Source organism: Patella vulgata, chromosome 2, assembly GCF_932274485.2.
Source record: "Patella vulgata chromosome 2, xgPatVulg1.2, whole genome shotgun sequence".
In the NCBI taxonomy this organism is placed as follows: domain Eukaryota; kingdom Metazoa; phylum Mollusca; class Gastropoda; family Patellidae; genus Patella; species Patella vulgata.
Genome location: NC_065880.2, coordinates 7161882 through 7181833, shown reverse-complemented (window position 1 = coordinate 7181833; position 19952 = coordinate 7161882). Strand labels below are relative to the sequence as shown.

Here is a 19952-nt window from a genome sequence, read left to right as displayed (position 1 = left end):
GGGACAAGAAGTAGGGTCGTCTGTCCAACCTCTTGGATTTTCTCCGGATCCTCCTGTTTCCTCCCACGTGCAAGCAAATTATTGAAATAAAATTGAACCACATGTTAGTCTCGAAATTACTTAGTGTGTGTCCCTCTCTTTCTCTCTTTAAAATCAATCCTTACATTGGCCGAGAAAGTTCATCCTGATTTTCCGGCGTGGTTCCCCCTTGTCAGTGATGCAGAACGGAGTGCCTGACAAGGACAGCTGTGTAGTCCTTCGGATGAAATGAAAAACCGAGGTCCTTTGTATACATTGGAATGCACGTAAAAGATCCCTTGGCAGTTGGAATTTGATATAAGAGTAGGCGATAGTGCCGCTGCCCTGGCAATATTTCCCTCATAGCACACTGTATGGCGTATGTCCGTCTTCATTAGCTCAGTATAGGAGCAGAACAGTAGGACGTTAAACCCCATTTCATTTCATTTTATTTCATTTCATTTCTCTGTTTAAAATGAATTGTTTGTTTTCTTCCAGAAACCTGTATATGTACAAGATCATGGTGATGTGATGTATAAATTAGTCGATTTGAATAATTGTTCCGTCTATTGCGATGTTGATACAAAACTTATAGGATCACTGTCACAATCAAAATTTATTGTAAGATATCATTTTTATAGACCTACATTTCAGTTGTCATCCTGTCCGTCAGTTTGTCCATTGGCTTATGAATTGGATAGACACAACAGTTTTGGATTAATAAATTTCAAATTTTGTGGTCATAACACTGTAACCCTTGTATCATTTAATCTTGTTCATTTTTTAACAGTGATCTGGAAATTAAACGGTTGTAAATTGGATGCTCATTATCAGAATAGAACGGTCAGCTTTAAACTGGACACAAGTACAAATTAGATAATTTCTTTGATATAAGATGATTTTTACGATTTTTCAAACAAAGATTTGATATTGAATGAATGAGAAAGAAATTAGGGATAAATACTCAAGATTAAATGATACCCTAGCTACAGTGTGAGGAGTGGTCAAATCCTACTGTTCATACCAGAGTTATGCCCCCTTTTCTCTAAAACCTTATGTCTGTAGTTGTTAACAGAATCTTTTCAGATTTGGTTGGAAGCATTGGGATCTATTCAGCATAGATGCAACACTGTGCAAATAACCAAATTTTTGAAGCTTGTAAACACGATAGATGTCAGATTTCTTGAAGATGCGCCTTCTCAAATTTTGTCAACATCCACTTTTTCTTTATCAGATAAGCTGCTGTCGTGACATATTTCTGATGGTTGCGTGATTATCTTATGACTTCTATGTGCATTGATCTCAGTGGTGTAGGACAGGGATGTCCTGGCAAGGAACAGCATATAGTCATTCAGACATAAAAGAACACGTTGACAGTTGAAATTTGAATCAAGCGTAAGCTGTAGCGCAGCTGCCCGGGAAAAATTTGGCATATGCCCGTCTTTATTTGTCCAGTCGGAGCACAACAGTAGTAGGACGTTTACCTCCATTTCATATCATTTATTGAAAACTTTGCCGGTTTTATAGGCCCAGCTTTAATACATAGATATAAGAATTAAAGATACACCTGGGATATTAGATAAAGAGCTGTCAGTCCTCACTATAATAGCAAATTTCAGTCAAATTGATCCACTTTTAACTGAGATTTTAGCAATTGAATTTTCGGCCTAGCCTCAATCATTATTACTTAAGTCGGTACGATAAAAAACATAGTCTCAATTATCCATTTCATGATTAAATCAAGAATGAAAGTGGAGCAGCATATGGTATCCTAATCCAATAAACATCGAGACTTGATTATGGTCTGGTTAAGTTAATTAATGTCTAATTAATAATTTAGATAACATTTCAGGCCTAAAGAAAAACCTGCAATAAGCAGATTTAGCTCTTGCATAATGTATTTTTAAGCATTGTTGACATGTTTCAGGTTGCTATGCAGGCAGACATGTTGAATTACACTAAAGAGAAAGTAAGTTGGATAGGTTTACTCTACTCTTGTGGTGGGCAAGAAAGTTTGTACTGATTTCCCGGCATGTTTTGCCCTTGTAAGTGTTGCAGGACGAGGGCCTGACAAGGACAGAGGTTTAGTCGTTTAGACGAAAAATTGAGGTCCCCATGTACACATTGGTGTGCACGTAAAAGATCCGTTGGCAGATGGAATACGATATAAGAGTAGGTCCTAGCACTGCTATCCGACAAAAATCCTCTCCTAGCACACCGGTTCAAGCAAAACAGTAGAACGTTAACCCGTTAAGAGCGTAGGTCGTTATATAACATCCTGGACAACTGCCACTCACTGTGTGTAGCGCGTAATATAACGCCTTGGAGGTATTTTCCCCAACCTATTCTTAGAACTTAGTACATAGTTCTTCGTCACTTCGTCAAATTAATTACACAATAAGGGGTAGTTAACGTTTTAAAAACGTCATGCTTAACGGGTTAAACCAATTTCATTTCATTTAATTTCCTCTACTACATAAGTCTGGGTTTTGTTATTGGATTTGGGAGCTGAAATGACTTGTCGAGTAAGTTTCTGGGTCAATAATCTGGAGATCGCAATTTCGATCCCGGTATTGGCAGAGAAAGTTCTGTGAGATTTTCCGGCTTGATATCACCTTGCCAGTGGTGCAGAGAAAGTTCTGTGAGATTTTCCGGCATGATATCACCTTGCCAGTGGTGCAGAGAAAGTTCCGTGAGATTTTCTGTCATGATCTCACTTTGCCAGTGGTGCAGAGAAAGTTCTGTGAGATTTTCCTGCATGATCTCACCTTGCCAGTGGAGCAGGACAAAGGGCCTGGCAAGGAACAGTGTCTAGTCGCTTGAATGGGACAAAAAAAAAAGGGTCCTCATATCTTTCTCTCATAAATTAATTTTTGTCCCCCGCCTTTCGAAGAAAGCAGGGGACTATTAAAATGGGTTCGTCCGTCTGTCTGTCCGTCTGTCTGTCCGTCACACTTTTTGGGACACAATAACTCTCTTCCTAATTGAGCTAGAATGTTCAAACTTGGTGTATGTGTTTATTAGGTCAATGCCTTGATGGAGTTCGAAGATGAGCATTTTCCGCTTAGGGTAAGCAGAGATAAGCAATTTGATTGATTGATGCTTTGGGACACGATAACTCTCTTCCTAATTGGGCTAGAATGTTCAAACTTGGTGTATGTGTTGATTAGGTCAATGCCTTGATGGAGTTCGAAGATGAGCATTTTCCGCTTAGGGTAAGCAGAGATAAGCAATTTGATTGGTTGATGCTTTGGGACACGATAACTTTTAATTGAGCTAGAATGTTCAAACTTGGTGTATGTGTTTATTAGGTCAATGCCTTGATGGAGTTCGAAGATGAGCATTTTCCGCTTAGGGTAAGCAGAGATAAGCAATTTGATTGGTTGATACTTTGGGGCACGATAACTCTCTTCCTAATTGAGCTAGAATGTTCAAACTTGGTGTATGTGTTGATTAGGTCAATGCCTTGATGGAGTTCGAAGATGAGCATTTTCCGCTTAGGGTAAGCAGAGATAAGCAATTTGATTGGTTGATGCTTTGGGACACGATAACTTTAGTTCTAATTAAGTGAGATTGATGAAACTTGGTGTATAGTTTCATTACAGTAATACCTTGACTAAGTTTGATAATGAGCATTTTCTGCTCAGGGTAAGCAGAGCGATACGCAATTTGATTGGTCGAGACTTTGGAAAACAATAACTCTCCTACTTTGATTGTCCCCCGCCTTTCGAAGAAAGCAGGGAACTATTAAAATGGGTTCGTCCGTCTGTCTGTCTGTTTGTCTGTCTGTCCGTTCCGCTTATTTGTGATAAATTTATATGTGTCCTCTAATTATTTTCCTATTTCGGCGGGGGACATCAGCCTCACTGTTGGCTTGTTGTATTTAGTTTACATTCTTCAAACTATTTTACCAGGATCGCCATGACTACATTCTACAGCCAATCAGTGCCAAAGCTCAGGTTAAACGCTTTACTTCAGCCCTACCTCTACGTTCCTCTTCCACGCCCCGTATATCTGTTAATTTCACGATGGAGGCCATCGATTTCAAACTGGGTCAAGATCAGTTTAAATATTTTGGTTTGTGGAACCGAGAATTCGATAGACATAATCGCAGGCGGAAATATCGGAAAAACAGACCAAATAATAAAGTTAAACAAAGGTAGGTCTCTCTTCTAATAGGGGTAGGGGGTGGTGGATGGCCGAATGGTTATCAAACAGTCTGTCATTGAGTCAACTGGCGTAGTTTTGAATCCCCGGGTGTATGTGACAAGGAGTAGGATTGCCTGTCCAACCTCATGGGTTGTCTCCGGGTCCTCCGGTTTCCTCCCACTGCTAAAGACCCCTACACTCAAGCGAATTATTGAAATGAAATTGAAGCATGTGTTAGTCCCGAAATGACCTAGTTTGTGTCGAGTGGACGTTAAACCCCTTTTCTCTCTCTTTTCTAATAGGGGTCAAGGGGCAGGACGATTGATTTAACACATGCACATAAGATCATAAGGTCTGTTGTTGATTTACGGAGTAGGGTTGCATGCCCAACCTCGTGGGTTTTCTGCAAGTCCACCGGTTTCCTCCCTCAGTTTAAGTCCCCTATGCATAAGCGAATTATTGAAATATAATTTAACTATATGTTAGTCCAGATGTTAAACCGGTTACATGACATGTTTTAATCAAAAACAGTAATCTTGAAAGTATGACTTGAAAGTGCCCGCAAAATAAGCAGAAAATTATTATTAGTAATATTACTGAGAAAAAATAAATGACATATGAACTTCTGGTTTTATGAAGCTCAAATTCAACTTCAAAACATTTGGTTTAATTCTAACGCTTTAAAATTAGTGTTTTATGGCATTCCTAAATAATGTGAATTTTATCTCGTTGACATGTTCACCATCTTGCGCCGGTGTTCGCCGCTGCCGCCAAAGCGTCGCATTCGGCGTACGCCGCAGCGGAACTTTTGTCGACCTCCAGTGAAATCAAGTGACCTCGCGCAAAAACTGTCGAACTGTGGTCAGCCGGTAGGCGCCGGTATTGACAAATCAAGCAGGGCCAATATCTAATGAATGTCAAAGAAATTAAGACTAAATACCAAAGATTAAATTATACCCTGGTTATAGTGTTTAAACCCATTTCATTATTTGTAACTAATTTTTTGCAGTCCACGTAAATGGTGGAAGTTTGCCATCCATTGTCATCTGAGTCGGATCCATGAAGAACGTCGACATAATACATGGGATTTTATTTTAGAAAGATCACGGATTCTAGTAGATTATTATGATAGCTACTTGTCTCACCTGACAGAAGGAATAACCAATCAGCATAATGAGGTATGTTGGAAGGTTGTGATATGTCAGTCGCTGAATCTTCGGCAAGGGTTTGTCCAGGGCCCTGTTTCATAAAATTTTAACTAAAGATAAAATCCAAATTTTAGTAGATACTTCAATTTTGATTGGCTAAGCACTAAAATCAGTCTAATATTATCCAATCAAATTACTAAAATTTGGATTTTATCTTAGTTAAAATTTCGTGAAACAGCCCCCTGTTCCGAAAAAATCAATTAGTAGCTGTCACTAGGGATTTGGTATCGTTTAGAACGGGGTTTTTAGCCCTGGAAAGTATGCATAGAGTTTACTTTCAAAAAATCGTTCGATAATTGATAAAAATCGTTTAAGAATTACATAAATTTTTATCAATAAACCAACGATGTTTTGAAAGTAAACGCTATGCATACTTTCCAGCGCTAAAAAACCCGTTCTAAACGATACCAAATCCCTAGTGTGTTTTTCCAAAAGTATGTGTTACAGTTTCATGATTATATATCATAATTATTTCTTTTTTTCAGATAGAATTTATATTGAGAATTAGAGAAAAGCTTTAGCCCCTATAAAACCACTATTGTTTATTGGATATCTGAATGGAATTAGAGAAAAGCCTTATATAGCCCCAATATATATATAAAACCCCTATTGTTTATTATGGTTATGATTATTATTATTATTTCTGAATTTAGAATCGCAAGTTGGAAATAGAGAAAGAATTAGATTTTGAAGAATTAAAGATAATACGAGAGTTGGTTTTATCCAGGTTACAAACAGAGAATAAATTATCAACATTTCAGGTAAACTTTCGGTTTAAACTATTTTTACTGACAGCTTTCAAGATGCCAGGGATTGTCCTGACAAGGACAGCTGTCTTGTTGTTCGGATGGGACAGAAAACCAAGGTCCTGTGTACACATTGGCATGCACATAAAAGATCCCTTGGCAGTTACAATTTGATATAAGAGTCGGCAATAGTGCCACTGCCCAGGCAAAATTTCTCTCATAGCACACTGTATGGTGTATGCCCGTCTTCATTAGTCTAGTCTGAGCAGAACAGTAGGATGTTAAAACCCATTTCATCTCATTTCATTAAATTCTTATATTCCAGTCAACATCTTCCCATTCATTACCAAAATCTGATTCTTCCAACGAGGCCATAAAACATGAGAAGCTTCCTGCAAATCAACCGGGATTATTCCAGAGATGGTTCCCTGGGTGGGGAGGATGGTCACAGACATCCATAGCAACAGAAAACATCAGTCCTAGCCAATCAGAAGTTAGCCTCAAATCAATTGACCAATCAGAATCAGAGCTTTTTAAAGTACAATCTGCTGTTTCCACGGAGATAGAAAGAGAAATAATGGATGTTATTCAGGATTCAACAGAAAATAGTTCATTCCTGCGTAAGGATACAGTATTTGCCAAGATGAAGTTCACGTTAAGTAAAGGATCATTTCAGTTATTGGAAAGTGCCAAGTCAGAATCAGGTAAAGATTATATTTGGGTGTAATAACGATGTAATAAAGAGTTCTGGAGTAGTGTCACCTGTCCAACCTCATGTGTTTTTTCCGGGTTCTCCGTTTTCCTCCCACTGCTAAAGACCTGTATGCGCAATCAAATTTTTGAAATAAAATTGAAACATATGTCAGTCTTGAAATGACCTGGTTTGTGTCGGGTGGATGTTAACGCCTCTCTCTCTCTCTCTCTCTCTCTCTCTCTCATTAGACCATTGTTATTATCTTTAATTAGACCATTGTTATTATCTTTAATTAGACCATTGTTATTATCTTTAATTAGACAATTGTTATTATCTTGAATTAGACCATTGTTATTATCTTTAATTAGACCATTGCTATTATCTTTAATTAGACCATTGCTATTATCTTTAATTAGACCATTGTATTATCTTTAATTACACCATTGTTATTGCCTGTAATTAGATCATTGTTATTGTCTATAATTACACCAGTGTTATTATTTATAGAGAGAAGTTCACGTGTTTCTCTTGCTGATCTACAGTGTTCAACGATAACTATGGAGTTTGAATCACGACCAAGAACTAGCGCCATGAAGTTTTCACTGGCAGTACAAGGTCTGCAACTGAAAGATACATCAAACAATTTCCCTGCCTTTGCCTACTTGATCTGGCCACAATCTCAGGTGAGTTATTAATATAATAATTTTCACATGTTTTCTTTAATAAATGAAATGAAATGAAATGGAGTTTAACGTCCTACTGTTCTGCTTTCACTGAGCTAATGAAGACGGATCACACAATGTATATATTATGGTTTGTGTCTGACAAAGTCTATGGCCAGTGCCTGTATATGTCCAGACTCGTGTATATACATTGTGTGATAATTTGTACTGGACAATGTCTATGACAGGTGCCTTAGACATGTCTTTAAAGTATAGCATTCAGGTAAGGCTGAATTGGTAGTGTGAATGTAGTCATTGGTTTTGATTCCCCATTTGTAAATGACAAGGAGTAGGGTCGCCTGTCCAACCTCATATTTTTTTTCCGGTTTTCTCCCACTGCTAAAGACCCCTGCATGCAAACAATTATTTGAAATAAAATTGATCCATGTGTTAGTCCCAAAATGACCTAGTTTGTGTCGAGTGGACGTTAAACCCCATTTCTCTCTCTCTCTCTCTCTCTCTATGACACCAAACTAAAATTTCAGTACAGCAAATAATAATCTGAAATGTCAAATGATTTACACAAACTTGTTCAATTGAATTTTAAAGAATAAATGATATGAATGAAAAGAAAAGTAATCATCATAAGAGAGAGAGAAATGGGGTTTAACGTCCACTCGACACAAACTAGGGCACTTCGGGACTAACATATGGTTTTAATTTTATTTCAATAATTCGCTTGCGCATAGGGGTCTTTAGCAGTGGGAGGAAACCGGAGGACCTGGAGAAAACCCACAAGGTTGGACAGACAACCCTACTCCTTGTCACATACAACCGGGGATTCAAAATCACGCCAGTTGACTCAATGACAGGCCTTATGATACAACGCGCACATACTAACCATTCGGCCATCCAACCCCCCTTAATCATCACAAACTGGACCCATGGTGGCTCTATGAGTAAAACAAGCTATAGTCGTTTTGGAAAGGAAAAATAAAAATCAATGTCCTGTGTACACATTGGTATGCACTTAAAAGATCCTGTAAGTTGTAATTCGATATCAGAGTAAGCCGTAGAGGCACTTTCTGGGAAAAATTTCCCACCTAGCACACTGCATGGTGTATAACCGTCTTCATTAGCCCAGTTGGTCCCTCATACATGTAGCAAACTGTATAGCATATGCAGAACAGTTGGACGTTAAATTTTTTAAACCCCATTTCATTTCATTTCTATTTGTAAACAGAATGATAATAGAGTGAAAATTCTGATACACTGAAGTTTGTATTGTAGAAGATCTTTGTTGCAGTATGTCGAATCATGGATATTGCAATTTATTTTTGTATAAGAAGAGGGCTATCAATAGGTTCTTTAGAAGCCCAAATAATTATTAAAATATATGTAGAAACTGTTATTTGATTTTTTACTTTTTTCAGGAAAAACCAGAAAGTAAAATAAAATTAGACTCCAGTGAAACTGATTCACCATTCTGTCAAATTATTTTTGAAAAAAATCCTGTGACACATTTCCACAGATATAGGTTCGTACATCAATATAAAATTATCCAGGGTTTGTGGTAGTCAAGGATTTGGTAGTCCAGGGTCTATAGTAGTACAGGGTCTGTGGTAGTCAAGGGTCTGTGGTAGTCAAGGGCCTGCGGTAGTCAAGGGTCTGCGGTAGTCAAGGGTCTGGGGTAGTCAAGGTTCTGTGGTAGTCAATGGTCTATGGTAGTCAAGGGTCTGGGGTAGTCATGGGTCTGTGGTAGTCATGAGTCATGGGTCTGTGGTAGTCATGGGTCCGTGGTAGTCAAGGATCTGTGGTAGTCAAGCGTCTATGGTAGTTAATGGTATATGTTAGTCAAGGGTGTGTGGTAGTCAAGGGTGTATGGTAGTCAAGGGTCTATGGTAGTCAAGCATAAAACAAAAGACCCTTGATTAGAATGTCTTGGATTCAGAGAACTGTGTTGACTTGGTACGTTAGGCGCCGACTTGCTAACTGGGGTGTCTTGTGTTTATTCCCACAGTTCGCTGAGAAAATTCCTTAAATTTTCTGGCACGGTTTCCATTTATCAGTAGTGCAGCATCTTGGCTTGATCCCCATTTACAGAATTACCCTGTGCTTGCAGCTTGATCACTACAGCTTGATTGTGCACAATTAAGAGCAACTAAATAGTTTATGCATTTTCCCTTGATATATTTATTAAACATAAATTATGCAAGAGCTAAATCTGCCTATTGCAGGTCTTTATTTAGGCCCGAAATGTTATGTAAATTATTAATTAGACATTTATTAACAAAACAAGACCATAATCAGCTCTCGATGGCATTGAATACTCAAGATTTTAACTACATTAGAATGGTTTGCCATTTAAAAATTTAATTTAAAAATGGAAAAGCGAGGCTAAGTCTCGAATATACCAGTGCCTAGGTTACCACTATGCACACATATTGTCAAAACTACAGTTGGCTCAGAATGAAGTAATTTAAATGAAATTTTCAATATTTTCATTTTACATTATCTATTTTTGAGCTATTATAACAGGATTGGTCAGTTCTTTATCTAAATCTTACATACATAATGTATCTTTAACTATAATTTTGTTCTTTTACAGAGCTTCAATAAAAACAAGACCAATAGATATTGTTTACAATCCAATATTTCTTAAGAAGATAAAAGAATTTTTTGCTCTGCCATCATCTGGTTCCCATAGACTAGATTCTATAGGTAAGTTATAATTAGTAATATTTTTCTCTGTGGCTTACAGAGATCCTACAAGATTATTTGTTAATGCCATTATAATCACTGGGGCTTACCAACAAGTTTGTCTGTAAATACAATTACCGTATTTATCACAGTGTTTTACAGATAGATTCTACGATTTAATAATGCCAATAATACAATCTGTTGTTAGCACCAGGATGTATATTATGCAAGGAGGTTTATATGAAGGTTAAAATATTTTTAATGAGTACTAAAGATATAATCTATTTTTAGCATCAGAAAGTAAAATACACTGTAACCTGGGTATCATTTAATCTTGTGTATTTAGCACTAATTTTTTCCACATTTGTTTAATATCAAGTCTTTGTTTCAAAATTGGGGGGTTGGATGGTTGAATGGTTATCGTGCGCGCGCTGTATCATAAAGTCTCTCATTGAGTCGACCGGCGTGGTTTCGAATCCCCGGTTGTACGTGGCAAGGAGTAGGGTCGCCTGTCCAACCTCCTGGGTTTTCTCCGGGTCCTCCGGTTTCCTCCCACTGCTAAAGACTCCTACGCGCAAGCGAATTATGTAAATAAAATTAAACCATATGTTAGTCCCGAAATGACCTAGTTTGTGTCGAGTGGACGTTAATCTCCATTTCTCTCTCTCTCTCTCTCCCTCTTTGTTTCAAAATTAGTAAATATCATTTAAAACCACTGAAAATCATCTAATTTGTACTTTAAAGATGACGACTGAATTTTGATAATGAGTGTCCAATTTACAACCAAATTGATTATTGATGTATAATTATTAATTTTTGAAATTGTATATTGAACTCTCATTATCAAATTAATCAATCGGATTTAAACTGGACACAAGTACAAATTAGATGACTATGGGTGATTTTGAACGATTTTTAGGAATTTTTAAACAAAGATTTGGTATTAAATGAATGTGAAAAAAATTTGTGCTAGATACACAAAATTAAGTGATACCCAGGTTACGGTGTTAGGCAAGGAGGTTTATATGATGATTAAAATGTTTGTAACAAGTACTAACGATATAATCTATTTTTTAATAAACTATAACACATACTTATAAGTTTATGTCAGACTCATGAACATTCAAGATACATGTACATTATGGGAGATTTGATAACGAATTGGCAGTTCTCATTATAATAGTTAAAACTAGATAACATAAAGGCAATTTGCTGAAAATTTCATTCAAATTGATCCACTATGAACCCAGAACTAAGCAAATGAAATTTCCACCTAGCCTCGTTCTTCATTACTAAAGTCAGTACGATTATCCATTTAATCGTTAAATCCTGAAGGAAAGTTATGCAGTAAATCGGCTCATAATCCACTACAGATCACAGGCTAGGTTAATTAATGTCTAATTAATAATTTAGATAACATTTCAGGCCTAAAGAAAGACCTGCAATAGACAGATTTAGCTCTTGCATAATGTATGTTTAATTAGATTTGTATAGCGCACGTTCAGTGAGAGGACGTCTCGGTCCTTGTGTATCTGTAGATCATAACTTTTATGTATGTAACCATGAAAGGCAGACGTACGTCTGATAGCTAATAAAGAATATATAATTATAGTAAGTCTTTAGTTAACAGTTTATTGCTCTATCCAGTTACTAAATGCCTCTAAAAAATCATTAATCTATTTTTAGTAATATTATAATCTATTTTTAGCATCAAATGATAAATTCAGAACATTTCGTAAACAGACACAAGAAGAATTACAGAAAACATTGAAACAGTTTCTAGAATCAAATCAAGGGGTACGTTGATTAATCATCTTCTTTCATCTCAGTTGATAAAATGGTGAAAAACAAAGATACAAAATTATTATGATAACGAGAGAGAAATGGAGTTAACGTCGACGATAAACCGAGGTCTCGTGTACACATTGGCATGCATGTAAAAGAGCCCTTGGCAGTTGGAATTCACTATAAGTGTAGGCCGTATAAGAGTAGTAGCGCCATTGTCCGGGCAAAATTTCCCTCATAGCACATTGTATGGTGTATGCCCATCTTCATTAGCCCAGTCGGAGCAGAACGGTAGGATGTTAAACATAATTTCATTTCATTTTCATTTTGGAGAATTCCTTATATATTGTACTCGATCATCCGCTGGACAAAAATGAAATACAACAGAATGATTCATTAGCTAAAGATACACTATGTAAGGGAAATATGCAGAAAATTTCCGTCAAATTACTTCACTCTAATCCGAGAAAACCTTATTTTAAAATCATTGTAGCCTCAATTACCATTGTTTCCGTTTCTCCGATTCCTCCTACTGCTAAAGACCCCTACGCGCAAGCGAATTATTGAAATAAAATTAAACCATATGTTAGTCCCGAAATGACCTAGTTTGTGTTGAGTGGACGTTCAACACCATTTCTCTCTCTCTCTCCATTGTTTCCGCTGTCACGATAATTAACAAAGTCTTGATTATCAATTTTTGCATTTAATCATCAACTTGAACAGCAGATCAGATTCAATTCCAGTAAATATCACAGGCTAGCGATCGCATCAAGAGTTGATTATGGTCTTGGCATGTTAATAAATGTCTAATTGATAATTTATATAACATTTAAGGCCTAAAAAAAGGCCTGCAATAGGCAGATTTACCTCTTACATGATGCATGTTAAGAGCGGGAGGAATTTAGCTTGATATTTCTCACTTTTGATTTAATATTTTTTGTGTATTTTTATTTATAGATAAATTGTAAGGTACATTAAATTTTGTAAATATTTTATGACATTTTGTAGAGAAGTAAAGCCCGCTGGGATATCAACCTGGACATATCAGCACCCAAATTTATTATTCCTGAAAACTTAGCAGATCCAAACTGTCTGCGTGTCGTATTAGATTTGGGCAACTTTAAACTACAGACCTTCACGTCACAGTCTACGAAGCATGCATCGTCTAGTGCACATAAATTGGATGAGGATGTGAATGAAGGTAATTGAATAGATCAATCGTTTATTATAGGATGCTGTTTAATCCTGGCATGAAATGGGGTTTAACATCCTACTCTTTTGCTCCACCCTCTTCTAAACAATAAAGGCCCCAAAACCGATCCTTGTGGAACACCATTCTATACAAGCTTATGATCGTAACACTCTATTTGATTCAATGACAGACTTTATGATTAGCCAACCAGCTTCTGAACAATAAAGGCCCCAAAACAGATCCTTGTGGAGCACCATTCTATCTGTAGATGATATTATTGTAAAGCTGTTACCTGTATTTATCAACTTATGTTTATTTTATTTTAAAACAGATGATTTTCATACACCGTTATCAACACCACCGAATGAACCTAATGATTTGATTGATGTTAATAATATACCAAGTCCTTCAGATTTATCATCACAAACTCTACAGGATCATCTCTATGAAAGGTATGTAGGCTTCATTACACACTTTCTAGCAGCTTCTCATTGGAATAACCTTCCTACTTCCAGTTTCCATCCCTATCAACTTTCAAATCCTCACTGAAGACTATGTTTAGTATTGTTTTGTAAATAGTGTTATGACCATACAATCTGTGTAGAAGAGCGCTATACAAACTTTGTTATTATAAATTATTATTATTTCTTGTATTTTTTGACAATCTTAGTTGTTGGTTGAAAACTTACGGGATCACACGACAAATGTTTACTTCTGATTTGTTGAAAAGATATGTATATATTCAATGTAATATATAACATTGCTGGGAGTCAAAAGGTTATACTCAGAATTTAGTAAAATGTTCAGGAGAGCCAACAAGAGTAAAGCGATAATTTTGTACAATAATGGCATGTCAAAATCTGTATTTATCAAGATTTTTCAAAAATACTTAAACATAAAAAACGCACGACTGATTTGACTTGCAGTGCTTGTGAGTCATAATTCAGCCAAAATGTGATTTAAATTGGATTTGACTAACTTATTTCAGATACATCATAGATTTGACTGACCTTCAGGTGTTACAAGGTCGTAGTCATGACAACTGGAAACAAGCCTATTCAAAAGGAACAAGTAAAATGCATGTTATTGATAAATTCACCATTTCCCTACAACTAGAGAGGTATACAAGATTTATTTGTTTTGGTTTTTTTTATGGTAATATTTACTGATAAATGAGATGTTAAGAGTGTATTGCAGACCAAAATCGAGAGTCATATTTCCTAAAACTTAAACTAAGACAATTTAAGAAAGCAGTCTTTTTTTATAAAGGTTGTACCATATCCTTAAGATATTAAAACATTTCATGAATACGGTCCTGGTGTATTTTTTATCCCTTCACCAATGAAAAGACCACACCCTTAGAATTAAGGTTTCGTGACTACTGTCCTGGTGTATTGGAATATATTTTGAAATACATGTCCTGAAGGAAAACCTTATTTTGATTAGATCATCCATCAATGAGCACAATTTTACATATATCATAGGCCCATTGAAATAAGAATTGTATAATTTAAAACTTTTAGGGTGTCGTAAAATACAAAATTTATTTTTGAATTTATATTATATATTTATAACAGGCGTTTGGTAGCAATGTTTGATCCACGTTTTCCTAATATGAAAATCTCCGGTAATCTTCCGTTTCTGACATTTCATCTGAACGAAGAAAAGGTTTGTATTGATTTTATCCTTTATTAGTATTTTAGATGAAGATGACCTTTTGTTAGTTGCTACAATTAGTTCACTACATATTGAAACTCTAGATGTTATTGGGGGGGGTTGGATGGCTGAATGGTTAGCACATGCACGCTGTAGCATAAAGTCTGTCATTGAGTCAACTGGCACAGTTTCAATTCCCCGGTTGTACTTGACAAGGTGTGGGGTCGTCTGTCCAACCTCGTGGTTTTCTCTGGGTCCCCAGGTTTCCGCCCACTGCTAAAGACCCCTATGTTCAAGCGAATTATGGAAATAAAATTGAACCATATGGAAGGCTCCCAAAACTGGGGTCGGGTATGTACTTTATGACTTGAAAATTAAAATAAGAGTAGCTAGCTCCAATGTGTATACAGTAGCCTATTTTAGATAGTAGCTTCAGGGTAGCCCCTAGGTATGGAATCTTCTAGGTTGTCGTCTAATGAACAAACACATTAAATGCGCAACAAAAATTGAATATTTTTATGTATGATCACATATTTGGAATATATATTTATCCGAAAAATGTATTTTCAGATTTCTGCTCTACGCCATTGTTGGGAGACTGTAACGTCTGCTAGTAGTGATGCGTCATCGATCCCTCAAGTATCGTCCAGTACATCATTAGATTCATTAACAGACAGACCACCAGATTCATCGTATGTATTCTATTTGTTCATATAGAAATCTGATACAGCATTAGCAACCGTTGGGTGGCCAAATGATTAATGCATGTATTTTATACCATACAGTGTTGCATTTTGAATGTTTTGCATATTTTATCATTTGATATAAATACTACCATACTTTCACCATGAATTGGGGGGTGTGTGTGTGGGGGGGGGATGGCCAAATGGTGAATTATTGAAATAAAATTAAACCATACTTTAGTCCCGATATGACCTAGTTTGTGTCGAGTGGACGTTAATCTCTCTCTCTCTCTTCACATGAACTTTTTGGAAAATTTTCTAAAAATATGTACAATGGACTCTGGCAAATCCGACATCGTACGGGATCGTTACAATATGTCGGATTACGCAGAGTGTCAGAATACTCAGTTTTCTCAAAATCGGCAGTATTACGGTAACTTCGAAAACCGAAAGTATTATTATAATTTAGTTTCGAATACTCAGAAAGTTATTCCCTTTAAAAATGATAAACCTTTCTGTGCATTCAAAACTTTATTACATTAATATTTATTGCATTTAACAGCGTAGGCATTTAGAATAAGTCAAGTCTGTCGTTAATTTATCTTCTTCATCGTCTTCAGTTGGTCGCACATGTGTCTTTGGTGTCACATGTTCATCGATAATCTGTCGTTCTATGTCCAGGTCGTTGCCACACGGTTCGGATAGATCTGTAGGGTGAACAAACTTAGGTATTCAGGTTCAATCGGCATGCACAACGAATGTTTCCAACAGGTGCTAGGAATATTTTTACGAGTGTGAATAATTTGTGGGAAAATTCTTGGGTATTCTTGAGTATTTGTCACAACTGTCTTACAAGAGATTATAAAATTATCAAAGTAATCAACAAAGACCTACGCCAGCGAGTTTTAATCTCATCGATAATTGATTGGTGATTGCTTGTTAATCTTTTGTGGCTTCACACCCACCGATTGAAGGCCGGATTATACAGTGTTGATTCAGTGGAAATTGTGTGACAGGACGGCTGATTGATGTCGTAATTCGGAAAATTCAGAGTACGGAAATAATAAGGAAATAAATCGGTACACGAAAATGATGACGGATTTCACAGAGTGCCCGATTATTCAGATCGGATGTGACAAGAGTCCACTGTATGAAGAAAAGGAATCTCACAATTACATAGCTGCCAAACGATTACAACTCTTTGCTGTTGTCGGCCATTTACAAATTTAACTTCTCTGTATAATGGACACTATTTCTCTGTATAGCAGACATTATTGCTCTGTATAACGAATATTATTGTTCTATATAACAGATATTATTGTTCTGTATAAGATATTATTGTTCTATATAACAGATATTATTGTTCTGTATAACAGATATTATTGCTCAGTATAACAGATATTATTGTTCTGTATAACATATATTATTGCTCTGTATAATGGATATTGTTGTTCTGTATAACAGATATTATTGTTCTGTATAATGGATATTATTACTCTGTAGAACAGATGTTATTACTCTGTATAACAGATATTATTGCTCCCATATAACATATATTATTACTCTGTATAACAGATATTATTGCTCTGTATAATGGATATTATTTAAACTTTTTTTAGTCGTGAAGACAGAAACAGTAAAAATGAAGATGGTGGAGTAGATGGACAATTGATTGTCTTCCAGTTTTTCATCAATAAATTATCTCTTGAAGTTCAGAGTCGAGGTATGTCTTGTTATTTTATGTTTTGTTTAATTTTAAAATGGATTTAAACATAAATAAGATAATATCAAAGGGGCGGAAAATGAATCTGATTGTATGTAAGAATTATTGTCTTGAATTTAAATGGATAGCAAGGGTTTTATTACGGATCACATATAGTTAGGTTTACAAGACTACTCATTTGTTTGCGGGAGCATTGGTGGTTAAGTGGTTAAGACGCTAGCTCACTAGCCTGGAGGTCGCATGTTCGATCCCTGCATTGGCCGAGAAAGTTCATCAGGATTTTTCAGCACGGTTCCCCCTTGTCAGTGGTGCAGGACAGGAGACCGGACAAGGACAGCTATCTAGTTGTATACATTTGGAATTCAATATAAGAGATAATTGTAGGCCATAGTGCCGTTGCCCTGGGCAAAATTCCCCTCATAGCACACTGTATGGCGTATGCCTGTCTTCATTAACCCAGTATAGGGGCAGAACAGTATAGGACTTTAAACCCCATTTCATTTCATTAGGTGAGGGGGAAGGGGAGATGACTGAATGGTTAGCATGTGCGCGCTGTATCAAGGTTTGTCATTGAGTGAACTGATGTGTTTACATGTTGACGTTAACATACAAGATTACTTGAGGATGGAATTTCATTTCATTTCATTTGCTTAAGACCTAATATCAGGATTAGTCATGATCATACATTATCATTATGACAGTTGGAGTTCGAAAAAAGAGTAGTAACGCAATATTACCCTCCCAGCATTTTGTATCTTCTAAAGTATGACATTAAACCCTACTTTATTTCAGTTCTGTTCAATCATGATTTTGTTTTTGTTTCAGGTCGAGCGTTAGTCGAGTTGCAGGTAACGGGTGTTGAAGCGAATATTTCACAGAAGAAACTCAACTCTTCCCTTTCTCTAACAGTACATAGTTTACTTATAGTCGACGCTTTACAGACGTACGGACATGATTTTGAACTTCTAGTAGCTTCACATAAAAACCTTGTGTAAGTGGCTATATTTTATTGTTTCAATAGGGCTAAACAGTTGATATTTCATATATAATTAGGAGCTGCAGCTGAAGAGTGTCCTGGGATCAATCAGGGTGTACCTCAGGATCTTTCAGCATGGTAATCCACTAGAAACAAAGCTGATTGGTCAATGAAATGTCTGACGACATAGGGTAAATTGTCTGACGACATAGGGTAAATAGCCGCTTGCATGACCTCGGACGTGACCTCCCACTATAACCGGTCAGATCTTCATGTAGTGTAGGGCATCAAAAGTATAAAAAATGAAATGAAATATAGATCTGTATTTTAATCAGATTGAGAACTGATAAGCTTATTCTAAATCTGATTGAATCCAAACGCTAAAAATTAATAAACATTTTTAATTTGATGTATTTCAGGTTGGATAGTACGAGTGGAAGTATACGAGGATCAAACACTGCTTCACCCTCCTCTCCTAGATCACCAAACTCTCCTGTTGATGAAAAGATGTCATGTCTTCCGTCGGGAAGTTTACACGCTATGCAAGACATATTTGCTCAGGCCTTTAATAAAGTAACAGCAGCAGGACGTAAGTTATTGCTAGGCCTATATATATATATATCAGGCCTATATCACTCTATCACTTGGATAGAAAAAACGTTAAAACGTGACTCCGCCCATTCGTGATATTATCAGTCCATGACAGTTTATCAGTCCATGACAGTTTATCAGTCCATGACAGTTTACCAGTCGGCATGACAGTTTACCAGTCGGCATGACAGTTTGCCAGTCCATGACAGTTTACCAGTCCATAAGAGGTTATCAGTCCATGACAGTTTACCAGTCTGCATGACAGTTTGCCAGTCCATGACAGTTTACCAGTCCATGACAGTTTATCAGTCTGCATGACAGTTTACCAGACCACAACACTTTATCAGTCCATGATAGTTTATCTGTCCATGACAGTTTACCAGTCCATAAGAGTTTATCTGTCCATGACAGTTTACCAGTCCATGACAGTTTATCAGTGTGCATGACAGTTTACTAGTCCATGACAGTTTATCAGTCCATGACAGTTTACCAGTCCATGACAGTTTATCTGTCCATGACAGTTTATCAGTCCATGACAGTTTACCAGTCCATGACAGTTTATCTGTCCATGACAGTTTATCAGTCCATGACAGTTTGTCAGTCCATGACAGTTTATCAGTCAATGACAGTTTATCAGTCCATTGTATAAAAAATGATGCCACTGCGGCTCAATGAGTAAGGTGCTAGCCCACTAACCAGGAGATCCCTGGTTGACCAAGAAAGTCATTTGGGGTTTTTCAGTATTGTTTCCCCATTGTCCGTGATGCAGAGTAGACGGCCTGACAAAGAACAACGTCTTGTTCCTTACACTACAACTCAGGTGCTGTTTTAGCAGGAGTTTTTGTATCAATTACTCAACAACACTCATTATCTAATTTAGACAGGCCATTTTAAAGTACACAACAGTAGAATGGTTTTCTGTGATTCTCAACAGATTTGAACAGTTTGCCAACAATTGTTTGAAACTGAACATTAAATACAAAAAGTCCTGCTAAAATAACACAACTAAACGATATCCAAGTTGTCGTATAGATATGTTTTTTGTCCTATCCAAATAACTAGACTATTTTTCCATGTCAAGCTATTGATGTAAGATGAATTTTCACAATTTGAAATAAAACTACATAAAACCGTTTCCATACATAGGCCTATTCTCTTGTATTTTTACA

At 36.5% G+C, this 19952-nt stretch overlaps 1 protein-coding gene across 1 annotated transcript in view; it reads left to right on the top strand.

The window, feature by feature from the left end:
• The first annotated feature begins 521 nt into the window (after positions 1–521).
• LOC126810222 (intermembrane lipid transfer protein VPS13D) overlaps positions 522–19952 on the top strand; it is a 44807-nt gene continuing 25376 nt past the window's right edge. Inside the window, exons 1-17 of the mRNA XM_056098854.1 lie at positions 522–639; positions 1946–1987; positions 3933–4177; positions 5177–5345; positions 6029–6136; positions 6447–6825; positions 7323–7498; positions 8911–8923; positions 11886–11974; positions 12971–13163; positions 13486–13606; positions 14143–14274; positions 14732–14822; positions 15381–15502; positions 17113–17216; positions 18042–18207; positions 18612–18781. Of these exons, the coding sequence (XP_055954829.1) occupies positions 550–639; positions 1946–1987; positions 3933–4177; positions 5177–5345; positions 6029–6136; positions 6447–6825; positions 7323–7498; positions 8911–8923; positions 11886–11974; positions 12971–13163; positions 13486–13606; positions 14143–14274; positions 14732–14822; positions 15381–15502; positions 17113–17216; positions 18042–18207; positions 18612–18781 (2410 nt within the window). The 5' untranslated portion in view covers positions 522–549. The remainder of the gene's footprint in view (positions 640–1945; positions 1988–3932; positions 4178–5176; positions 5346–6028; positions 6137–6446; positions 6826–7322; positions 7499–8910; positions 8924–11885; positions 11975–12970; positions 13164–13485; positions 13607–14142; positions 14275–14731; positions 14823–15380; positions 15503–17112; positions 17217–18041; positions 18208–18611; positions 18782–19952) is intronic.